Below are 12,797 nucleotides of genomic sequence, written 5' to 3' on the forward strand. Positions count from 1 at the left end.
AAGTAGTGAGTTTGGCCCTGTAGTCATCTGTAACATTCATCTTGAGCTGTTGATGAGCACTGTAATAGCAATAAGATATACACACACATAATATACACACATAAGCGTATGTATACATTGTATGAACGTATACATGTAAAAGTATAAATATTTAGCTCTAGAGTCTTCATAGTGTCCTGTGGTTTTGTTGATATCCAGGAGCTGCTTCCTTCAGGTTGTAAATCTTGTGGGATGAAGTGTGTCTTAGGAGTCTCAAAGGTTGTGGAGGGCTATCTATCTCTGGGAGGTTGGAACATAGACAAAAGCAATGAGATTCCAGGGACATGTCTCCAGTAAGCTAGATAATCCATTTGCCACCCTCGGTTTTTCAGCGATTGCTCCCCAAGAATAGATATGATTTCTAGAGATTGCATACAAATATAAAATCCTATTTTAAGATTTGTTTAAAGCTTTTTAATTCCAGTCACATACTTCCTTTGAAAGTACAAACTTTAGTGTCATAAAGCAAAGGTGCTTATTAGTCAGCTCTCTGGGATCTGCAGGTTTGTAGGTGAAACATCCGACCTTTTTTGTGTTTTGAAATGTCATACCAAACTGGATCTTAATGAAGATTCATTTATCCTTTTCACACTATTAAGGATGGTCTATGGGGATAGACTTCTCTCAGTCCACATGATCAGAACCCATTACTGCTAATGGAAGTTTTCCACGTGGCTGTGGAGGTGAATAGGCACTGAAATAATCTACATCTAGGCTTTCACAGTCATTTTTATTTAACTATTTTAAGATTTCCATGATGATCCCTTTTCGTGTCCAAATGCTGTTTGACATTGTCTGTAGGTATCTGGTGATGGGTCTGAGGTTGTAACTTTAACAGGTGTAAGTATTTCTTTCCTCTGTTTCAGCTGGAAGTTTTGAGAGTGAAATATTCACAGCCATTAAGAGACCTCCAAATTAATTTCTCAACATGCTTATTCTATAGTTCACATTCAATCCAGAGCACTGAAGGAACTGAACAAGTGGACACTGTAGACATCAGATAGCTGGCCATGGTGTTGGCCATGGCGTCTCAGGATGCTCAGAACTTCTTCCAGCCTTTCTCTTCCTGGATATCTCGGGTTTATGAAGCTCTCCAGCAAGCAGGAGATATGTTATCTGCTTCGCTGGTTAATGTAAGCAAACAAGACTCTAAATTGAGTGACAAACTAGATCAGGACTTAGATAATATTCAGATTCAGGAAACATACTTTGAAGATGAAGAACAAGACAATGATTGGAGTCAAGAGGATGCAAATTCCTTGTTTCTTGAAGTGGATCATTTCTCATGTTGTAATAGTGATTTGCAGGACTCTGCCCAAAATTCAAGCCCCAGGCTTAGCCAACATGCAAAGGACTCATGTTCCACAATGTCCCAGTGGCCCAATCGGGCCAGTGATGACCACAAGTCACCACATGTGCTTTCTTCTATTGCGGAGGAAGAGCATCACCTTGAAAAGCAAAGAAGTGGCCTTCAACATGGCTTTGACAGCCAGCTCCCTGGTACTTTAGAAACTGTTAATGGAAAAAAGCAAGGTAAGCTAGCCAGTCATCATTTTCTCTGCGTTCCTCCAAAGAGTATTTCTACTTATTTTATTTTGACTTGTTTTTAGTTATCATGTGGATTTTATTTTTCTCTCTCTTTTACCTTCCCACATACTGGCTTCTGATTGAGAGATATAATCCTTAGGAATATTTTCAATATATAAAACTTTGGAAGATCCAAGTTTGGGAGTTCCATATTTCAAAACAATAGTTCTGAGCAAGTGAAATGGTGAAAACGAGTCTGTGGATTCTGTTTGAGAAGCCCCTTGTGCACATGTCATGCTTTTAAAAATATCTTGTAAAATGTTCTTTTTTTCTTCTAGGTTAGGAATTTCTAGATGTTACTATATTATTCAGTGTGAAATCCTGTGCAAAAAGCCATACTTATTGCAGAATTTTTAGTTGATAACACTCCAAGAACACTTCTCACAGTGTTTCACTGAGACGTGATGTGAGATGACAGTGGATAGGAAATCTTTGAAATAAGAATAGCTTGATTTTCTTTTAGCTCTGAATGGTAAGGACACATTTAATAAAAACTGCCGATAAAGATTTATGCTGTGAGAACCGAGCACATATTGGGCCTTCAATAAATATATATTGAATATGATAAAAATGTAATTGACTCTCTAAAAGTAGCTGTGGTATGTTCCAGCATGAATTTCTCATGCCTCTAATACTCTAACCTTGAAGTAAGGACATTCCACCTGGTTAAGGGACAGAGGTAAATGATATGCACAGAAGGGATTTGGGTATGTGTGCACGGTGTGTAGTTGTAATGCACATATAAGTCACACAGATTGGTGAGTCATTTATGTGATCTAAAGACAAAGTTATTAATGTCCCTCTTGTTGGAGAGAGCAGACTTTTCTGGAATACCTCATAGTCCCTTCATTCATTTTCCATGATTCCTATTAGCTTTGTCTTTTTAGGGAAAAGTTTTATTCAGATATATGAAGTCTTGGCATATAAGGAAACACAATTTCATATTCTTCTCATGCTTTCTTGATACTTTTATTCAAATTAAGGTAACATTGAAATGCTAGAATAAATTGGTGAAAATGAGGTAGGTTGATATTCTTTCTGAACCTGAGAAGCTATAGATAATTGCAATTTTGAGTCTTTTGAACTTGTCTATAGAGATATTCTAGAAATATCTGGGCCAGCAGTAGAATTTCTTAGATTTGAGTTGAAATTTTGGTTCCTATTTTAGAACATTCTTGAAAAGGTTGAACTATATTTGAAATTGATGTGAATTTGGCATACCGCAAATTTTGCTAATTTTTGTAATTGTAAAATCTAATGGCAGTAAAACAATTGTGTTCATTTGGCCCTTCCAGAGATGCTTATTCACTAGATTGGAGCCTCCAGGAAGTCAGGGACCATGCCATAGATTCATCTGTGTTTTCTTAACAATGAGCACAGTGTTGGGTGAGAGATTAAATAATAATTAACAATGGAATAGCAGCAAGGAAAGCTAACAACATTAAGAGGTAGATGCTATTATTATTCTCACTTTACAGTTGAGAAAATTGATGGCGAGAGAGTTTGATAATCTGTCCAATATCCACATTTATTATAGGAAGAAGCAGAGCTCAGGCAGTCTCATTCTAACATTTTCACATACACATATTCTCTCTTTTTTTCCTTTTTAAAGGTATAATTTACTATAATAAAATTCATCCTTAGTATATAGTTCTATGCTTTTTGACAAATAGACATGGTCTTGTAACCACCACAACCAAAGTATAAAATGGTTTTGTTATGTCAGAAAATTCTCCTACATTTGTTTTTAGTCAGTCCTTTCCCTACTCCAGCCCCAGACACGTGTGGATACATTTTTAGCCTCTCCTGTTTTATCTTTTTCAGAATGTCATATAAATGGAATTACACAGTTTGTCGTCTTTTGAGTCCAGCTTCTTTCACCTGTCATAACGCGTTTGAGATTCATCCATGGTGTGTGTTTCAGTAGTTTTCCCTTTTTAATTGCTGAACCGTATTCCATTGAATGAATGCACTAGTTTGTTGATTGATCAGTTGAGGAACATTTTGGTTGTCTCTAGTTTTATTTATTTCCAATATCAATGTCTATTATTTCTTTTTCTTGACTGATTACACTGGATAGGGCTTCTATTATCATGTTAAATAAGACTGGTGAGAGTGAATATTCTTGCCTCAATCTTAAACAGTGTTAAATCCTTCAGTCTTTCACTCTTATACTCAGTAGTTAGGTGCAGGCTTCTGTAGATGCTCTTTATTATGGTGAAGAAGTTCCCTTGTATTCTAGCTTTCTGAGAGTTTTTATCAAAAAAAGATGTTAAATTCTGTCAAATGCTGTTTCACATCTATTGAGATGATCATATGATTTTTGTTGTTTAGTATGTTCAAATAAATTACACTGTGTTTTGAAAGTTGAGCCAGTTTTGCATAGCTTGGATAAAATCCACTGGGTCATATTATGGTATTCCTTTAATGTATTACTGGATTTGATTTTTTAGTCTTTGCTAAAGATTTTTTTTCCATTTATTTTTATTAGGGATATTGTTTTGTAGTTTTCTTGCCATATTTTTGGTTCTGGGTAATGTTGACTTAATGAAATGAGTTGTGAAGTGTTTTTCCTTTTCTATAGACTGGAAAAACTTGTGTACAATTATTATTTTTTAATGTTTGCTAGAATTTTTCAATGAAGCCTTCTGAGCCTGGCATTTTCTTTGTAGGAAGGTTTTGAAACATAAACTGAATTTATTTAATAGGTATAAGAGGAACCTAGTTATTTGTTTTTTTCTTAAGTGATTTTTTGGCACTTTGAGTTTTTCAAATTTTTTCATTTCATCTATGTTGTTGAAGTTATGGACATAGTAGTTAATTACTACTTTTTAAATGTTGTTAGGATTCATAGTAATTTCTCCCTTTATTTCCTGATGTTGGCAATTTTTTTCTTTTTTTGTTGTTGATCTGTCTGGCTAGAGGATTATTTGTCTAGCCACCTACCTATCTTGTTTTTTCCAAGCATCTCAATTTTGGTTTAATTAATTTATCTCTATTGTTTTTCTGTTCTTAATTTCATTAATTTCTGTTATTATTTTCTTGCTTTGGGAATAATTTGTTCTTTCTTATTTTCTATTATGGATGTATAATTTTCCCTCTCAGCAATGCTTTAGTTGTATCTAATAAGTATTAATGTATTTTGTTTTTATTTTAATTCGATTAAAAATAAAATATTTTCTAATTTCCTTTGTTACTCCTCTTTACTGCATTGGTTATGTAAAAGTGTGTTGGTTAAGTTCCAAATATCAGGAATATTGTATATATTTTTCTGTTGTTGATTTCTAGTTTTATTCCATTATGACTTGAGCACATACTTTCTATTATTTTAGTTTTTAAAATTTAATTAAGGTTTGTTTTATTACCCTGTCCTGAATTGTCAAATATTTCATGTGCACTTGAAAAGATTGTATATTCTGTTACTGGAGAGAGTATTCTATAAATTACAAGTTTTTTGAGGCTATTTTTCAGATTTTCTAATACTTATTTTGTCTCTCGATTTTTTTCTTTTTTAGCCTACTGATTTTGTTCTGTTGATCAGTAAGGCAGGAGTATTGAAGTCTGTAACTCTGATTGTGGATTTGGCTATTTCTTTTTTTTATTTCTATCAGTTTTTGCTTTGTGTAGTTTGAAGCTCTGTTAAGTATGTACACATATTAGAAATATGTATCTTCTTGGTGAATTGACCTCTTTGTCATTATGTAATGTACCATTTTTACCTCTAGTAATGTTTCTTGTCCTAAACTCTACTTTGATATTAATACAGCTCCTCCAGCTTTCTTTTGATTACTGTTGACATGATATATTCTTTTCCATTCTTTAACTTTAAACCTATTTTATATGGTGGGTTTCTAGTACATAGCATATAATTGGGTCTTACTTTATAATCCAATACGACAAGCTTCCACTTTTAATTGGTGTGTTTTAACTATTTGTATTTAATATAATTATTGATATTGCTGAAATAAAATCTGTCTTCTTGCTAGATTCATTTCTGTTTGTTCCATCTGTTCTTTGTTTCTTTTATCCTAATTTTTCTGCTTTCTTTGTATTGAGTGTTTTTATGATTTCATTATATATCGACTCTGGGCTTGTGTTAAAAAAGGCTTAATGTCCATCCTAGGATCCCTAATGCAAGGATCTTTAGTTAACTTCAGTCTATCTTGAAATAATACTGTGCTGTTTCATGCATAGTTTGATGATGTTGCTACAGTATACTCTCAATTCTTCCTGCTTATCCTTTGTTTTATTGATGTCATATATTTTACTCTTATACATGGAATAAACGTATAATACACTGATACTGCTTTGCCCTAGACTATTGGTTATCTCTTAGAATGGTTAAAATAAGACAAAAAAAGTCTGAGGTGGGACGATTGCTTCAGCCCAGGAGTTTAAGGCTGCAGTGAACTGTGATTGTGCCACTGCACTCCAGTCTAGGTGACAGAGTGAGACCTCATCTCTAAAAATCATTTTAAAAAACCCCTCCTCAAAACAAAACCAAATTTAAAAAGATAAAAATATTATATTTACCTCATTTAGGCCACATGAACATATGCCGCTAATGAATTATCCTAACTTTTCTTCGAAAAATGCTTGACATCTATATTTAAAAATATTTTAGGTATCTTTATTTATTACCTTCATTTATTCAATTTGAAACATTCTTCATTGTAACATTTCTTATACTGTATATATGCTGCTAATCAATTATGTCAGCTTTTGTTTGAAAAATTTTCTCAATTATTTGAAAAATATTTTAGCTAGGTATAGAATGTTGGTTGACAGTTTCTTTCAGCACTTTAAGATTGCCATTTCACTATCTTATGGCTTGCTATAATACTTTCCTTTATTTTTCTGCATGTAATATATGTTTCTTTCACTTGCAGCTTTCAAGATTTTGTCTTTATCTTTGGTTGTCAGTAGAGTGTGTCTAGGAGTGTTTGTGCATTGTCATGCATGCATGTGTATGTTTTGGTATTTGTTTTTCTTGTGTTTTCTAAACTTATTAGGTCTGTGGGTTTAATGATTTTCATTACTTTTGAAAAAGTTTGGGTGATCATGTCTTCAAATATTTATTCTGCCCCATTCTCTCTTGTTCCTCCTTCTGGTATTCCGGTTATACAAATATTAGATTGTTTGGTATTATCCCGCAGTTCTCAGATGTTTTTCTTTGTTTCGTCACTTTTTTTTCTTCTTCGTAGTTCAGTTTGGGTAGTACCTACTAACATAGCATCTTCAAGTTTACTAATATTTTCTTTGACAGCATCAAGTCTACAAAAGCCTTTTTTATTTCTGTTACCATGTTTTTCATTTCTAGCATTTTGATTTGATTGCATTTTAAAATAGTTTCAGTCCCTCTGCTCATCACTTCATGCACATTCTCCCCTTTCCATTATGGCTTTTCACATATTAATCACAGTTATTTTAAAATTCCTTGTCTGATAGTTCCAATATCTGAGTCATATTTGAGTTTGGCTTTCTTGGTTGTTTTGTCTCTTGACAGGGTGTTTTTGTTTCTTTTTTGTTTGTCTTGTAATTTATGACTGAAAATAGAACATTATATGTAGGGAAAGTATGTGATATTTTTTGCTGGAAGTGAGCAGTCTTGTCTAATGCAGGGTGTTTAGTGTGAGGGGGTTGAGTCAGTTTAGTCAGCATTTGAGTTGGGTTTTTGTTTTGTTGTTATTGTTCATCTCAGTGTGATATAAGCTTCAAAATTATTACTACCTTGTGTTTAGGGTAGGGGCCTGTTTGTTACACAGTTTCGTCAATATTGGCAACATCTTTAACATTGTCTCCTCTTTTTGCCTATGCATCAGAGAGTGTCTTTCTTTTTCAGGCTTTTGTCCCTTTCCCAGGAAAAGCCTGTTATTATGCATTATTTCTTGTTTGTTAGTGTGATGTGGTTGAGTTGGAGGTTGTGTTTCCTGCTGTTCTAGAGTGCTCTCGGTCTTAGGCAATTGCTGTGTTCCTATGTCTTGGGGTTAGGACATTCTCAGTAATCCTGCCTCTCTCCCCAGAGACAGGGGAATCTCCAGTGGTCTGACCCCAGGAGTTTTTCCTGCCCTTTCCCCAGGGATAGAAGTGTTTATTCTGTTCTGTTCACTCACCTTAATGTGTCTTTACCTGTGGTCTGAAAGCAACAGCATTTGCTATTGTATTAGTCCATTTTCATGCTCCTATCAAGAACTGCCTGAGACTGGGTAATTTAAAAAGAAAAGAGGTTTAATGAACTCATATTTGTGCAGGGCTGGAGAGGCCTCGGGAAACTTAAAGTCATGATGGAAGGGGAAGCAAAGGTATCCTTCACGTGGCGGCAACAAGAAGAATGAGAGCTGAGTAAAGGGGGAAGTCCCTTGTAAAACCATCAGATCTCGTGAGAACTTACTATTATGAGAATAGCATGGGGGAAACCACCCCCATGATTCAGTTACCTCCTTCTGGGTCCCTCCTACCACACGTGGGGATTATGGGAACTGCAATTCAAGATGAGATTTGGGTGGGGATAAAGCCAAACTGTATCAGCTACCCTTCCCCAAGTGGCTTAAGGCTTTTGTTTCATAGTGGAAATTCAAGAGCGGAATCTTGGTGGGGCTTCTTACTTTGCCTGTAGTAGCCATTGTTCCCCTTCCTCATGACTGTATTATGACAGCAGCTTTCTCTTCTTCTGCTCTCCACCTAGTCTTTCTTGTGAGTGCCTGGTGAGCTCTGTGATGAGCTTCTAAGTGGGCTTGAATTTCCATTTGGTTTGTGACTCCCGTGGGTTCTGTACTTCTGTGCTAGTCCACTAGGCCTTTGGAAATAACTGGAAAATAGTCATTTAATTCTTACCAGCTTGTATGAATCTAGTATCTGCCCCTTGCCAGCAAGTGCTTGTGTTCTTTCTCTCCTTGAAATAAGTTGCCTCTTTTTAATTTTTGGACTAGTTGATTGCTTTATGACTTCAGCTTTCTGATGAGTTTAAGAAAATATGTGATTTGACCATTTATATAAATTTTATTGTTGTTTAAAGAGTGGGACCATTACTTCCAACTGCCTACATCTTAAGTGGAAGCTGGAACATAGAGTTTATATACTTAACACCACACTGTGAAATTGAATTGAACATTCTTATTAAACTGGGTAGCATGTTTGGGCTGAGGATAATTGTGTAAATAACATACTGGTTTTCCATTAAAGAGTTCTGTGATGTGTGTGATATATGTAACCAATCCTATAAAAAAAGTTTGTGAGAAGTTATACTTATGTACGTCATAACTTTTGGTATGATTTTGCCAGAGGTGACCAGATAAGGTTCTTGTGAGGATGAGTCAGAATTTAATAGGTGAATGGAAGGAGAAAGGCATTCCAACTGACAAAATGTCATGAATGCTGACATGTGAACAAACCTGACATTTTCAGGGATGGATCATGAGGCTAGAGCCAAGGCTGTGATTGGGAAGGTCTTTGTTTTTTGTGTTAAGAATTTAGCCTTCATCCTGTGTATTAGTCCATTTTCACACTGCTGTAAAGACATACCTGAGACTAGTTTATAAAGAAAAAAGCTTCAATTGACTCACAGTTCTACATGGCTGGGGAGGTCCGAAGAAACTTACAATTATGGCAGAAGGTGAAGGGGAAGCAAGGCACATCTTACACAGCAACAGGAGAGAGAGAGAGAGAGAGAGAGAGAGAGAGAGAGAGAGAGAGAGCGCAAAAGGGAAGTATCACTTTTAAACTATGAAATCTTGTGAGTACTCCCTCACTATCATGAGAACAGCATGGGGGAAACGGCCCGCATGATCCAATTACCTCCCACCAGGTCCTTCCCTCCACACATGGGGATTACAATTCAAGATGAGATTTGGGTGGGGACACAGAGCCAAACCATATAATCCTGTAAATGACTGGGAATCTTAAAAATATCTTAATCAAGGGTGGCACCCACAGAACTCTGATACAGAAGGATAACTTTAGCATCAGTTTGGAGGCTAAATTGGAGGGGAGAATATGTGTTGGAGAACTATTATAGTAGCTTGTAAGAAGGAACCTGTATAAGAGAATATAAACATATAAACAGAAATAATTATCATTATTTTGTTATTGTTCTGCCAAAAAGACATCTCACAAAGAGAGTCTATGATATGCTTCTGGCATGCAATGGGGTACCACCTCATTACTGTGGAGGTAGAAGACCAGCGTCCCCTCTTGGCCTCTTTGACCCTTGAAGAGGTGCTCTTCATTAATGCTGAGTTAAGATGGGAGTTCCATCTTCTCATGTGGTTTCCACTGACCCCGAGGTACAGGTGGCCTCATTACCACTGGGTTCTGGTGAAAGTCTTGGGTCTCTGCTAGACCTCCCTTGACATTACCTAAACGGGCAGGAAGAGGTGTGCCTCATGACTTCCAGGCGGGGGTGGAAGACAGGGCTTCCCAAATGGTCTCCAGTGAACACTGTGTGGGTGGGGGATACTCACGTCTGGCATCAGGGATGGAAGTTCCAGCTCCTAGCTTGGCCTTGTCTGGCATGCCTTGTGAGAGTATTGGGTTGCCTCATTACAGATTGGTGAGGATGGAAGTCTGTGTTCCCCATGTGGCCTTGTTGTCATGGGTAAAGTTGAGGACACAATTTTTTTCTGTGCTGTTTGGCTTGAGTAGAGCAGGTCCTATCTAAACATTTTCTGTCTTACTAGGCTGCACCTTTCCTAGTCCTTTGGGCAGAGAGAGCAAGCCTTTATTGAGACTTTTGTTTTGGTCAGTGTACATGGGCATTTTTGTGTTGCCAGCTTCTTCAGGTCTGGGATATATGAGGTAAAAGAGCCCAGGGAACTCATGACTATGTTGTTCCTTGAGTCCCAAGGTTCCTATCCATTCTACCTTCTTCTCTGCACTTCTCAGTCTTCTGATCTCTGTTTAATAGACAATGTCCGGGGTTTAGGGTGACACTTAGAGGGAAGAAGAGGGAAAAGTATGCTCACTTTATCTTCCTGGAAGTTTTCACATTAGTCCTTAAACAGCATTATGACTTTGAATTCCACCCACTTCTTTCCATTTCACAGGGAAAATAAGAGCAGTAGAAAATGATAAAGAGTGGTGTGGGTGTGTAAGTAGATATGAGGAGGAACATTTCTCTATAAAGAGAGGTGTTATACTATGGCCCCTTTTAACCAATCAAATATGTATTGAACATCTATCATGTACAAAGCATTGTGGGGAGCAGACAAGTATACACAAGTATAAGCCACAGGCCTTTCCTTCAGACTGTGCAGAAGCCTATATCACTTGTTTATTCTGTTCCAGAGGATGCAAAAATGTTTTTAATGCCCCGGCTCTGTTGTGGCGCTGGGAATTGGGAATGCAGCATGGGCTTAGAGTGAGACAGCCTCAGCCCAGTTCACTCACAGCTTTATAGATGGAGGAGCTCGCGTAAGTTGCCTCTAGGGAACTTCCATTTCTCTCTCTCGCTGATGTGATGTAGCCCACTAATTTACTTCAAATGCCTTTTAGCCATTGAACAAAAGCTCTTATTTCTCTTTCCTCAAAATATTTAAGTACCCTGAGGACCCTATAAAACTAGGATACGCGATTGGACTCTTAGCTGTATGAGTGTTAAAACACCTATTTTTTGTTTTTGTTTTTGTTTTTGATTTTACTGATGGGTTAACAGTCTCGAAGACTCCTCATGCACTCATTTGTTCCTTTATACCTTGGGGTGATGTAAGCCATAGCACATGGGCTGCTTTGCAGTCTGTTGAAGAGAGGTATTAGGAAACACACTAGGGAAAAGCAGCATTTTAATCAGTGATTTATGTGCACGTCTTAAAAAGCCTTGTCAAGCTCGCTTTTCCCATTTAACCTTGAATTCTTTTCATAACGTTGTATCTTGATTTTATGTTTCTTAATGTGCCATATTTTTCTCCACAATAGATTTTAAGCTAAATTGGCCCAAAACAAGAGGGCTGCTGAATGCTTTTTGTAACCATGGAAACATTTCTGGGCACTTACTGAGGACCTGGTTGCCAATAGTAATGTAACAGAGAAAATAGATACACTTCATTTAGCAGTTGCCGATGATTAAGAGGCAGAGAGACTACTTATAGTGTCATCCCAAGATAGGCTTTTTGGTTGAAAGACTCAAATCCAAAACACCACCTTCTCAGTAGAGAAGCAGCTATGACACCTTTGATATGTGATGGGAAGGAGTTCTAATTGCATTTAAAAATCATCTTTGTTTTCAGTTTATCACCTCATGCTTTTTTTGAAGCTGTTTTTTAACCACATGTATTTGTTTCCAAGAAATATGCTCACTATTTCCTGAAATAGCCTGCTAATGGAATTAATGTGTTCCAAGCACATTGGCATATAGAACTTTAGAAACAATCTCTGAATGTACTTAAAATATAGAACAACAGGCTTTGAAATCATGGTGATATTTTACTTTTCAACCAGATTACTCTGCTAGGCTAATGTAACATGGAAGGGAAAATCCTACAGTGTTCTTAGTTGATGATTAATTCCAACCCTTTGCGGATTGAAGGTATTTTCTTCTGTCAGTATTATTGGGATTGCTTGTGGCGGTTGAGACTAAATGGTATCAGATAATATAATATAGCTGATTCACAAATCATACAGGCCTTATCTTTTCTACAGGACATGCTATTGCATATGAAATGTTGCATTCCACCTTTCCTTCCTTTGCAGTACTGGAACTTTGCTTTTCCATTGCATAAATGCTTTCTTGAAAGTAAGCCTATGCCTAGTTAAATTTATCTTCATTTGTTAGTCCTTCATTTGATAGTATTTGCCATCATGTTCCTTGGTTATCCAGAACTGTCCAGGGAAAAAGGTTTAATATTCTGTGACTGCTCCAGAATCTGTTTTCTAAAAGCTTTATAAAGTTAATTTTCTTGATATTTTGATTTGCATGTTTTAGCAAAGGTAGATAGATATTAATGAATATGTTAGCAGCTGACATACAGTTTTCGAAGTCTTGACGTTTAAGGTGAGAAGATGATTATTCCCATTGTTACTTATTTTGCAGTTTTGTGTCATTTTTGGAGGAAATTTCAGGCATATAACAAAATCCTATGTGGATAGAAGTTAGAATATGTAAGATACAAATGATCAGATGATTCAATCCTTACTCTGACTTCTGGGTGTTGTTATGATAGAATACTGGAACATTTTGA

The 12,797-nt window shown here is 36.4% G+C and overlaps 1 protein-coding gene across 2 annotated transcripts in view; it reads left to right on the forward strand.

Moving 5' to 3' along the window:
- The window catches only part of SYT16 (synaptotagmin 16), a 107,719-nt gene that overhangs the window by 7,979 nt on the left and 86,943 nt on the right, over positions 1-12,797 (forward strand). The window contains exon 2 of one of the 2 annotated variants that reach the window (XM_025391982.1): positions 906-1,572. In XM_025391982.1, the coding sequence (XP_025247767.1) occupies positions 1,050-1,572 (523 nt within the window). In that variant the 5' untranslated portion in view covers positions 906-1,049. Of the gene's footprint in view, positions 1-852; positions 1,573-12,797 lie in introns of those variants that run through there. The other variant, XM_025391981.1, reaches the window with a different exon arrangement.

This window comes from Theropithecus gelada, chromosome 7b, assembly GCF_003255815.1.
Source record: "Theropithecus gelada isolate Dixy chromosome 7b, Tgel_1.0, whole genome shotgun sequence".
Classification (NCBI taxonomy): Eukaryota; Metazoa; Chordata; class Mammalia; order Primates; family Cercopithecidae; genus Theropithecus; species Theropithecus gelada.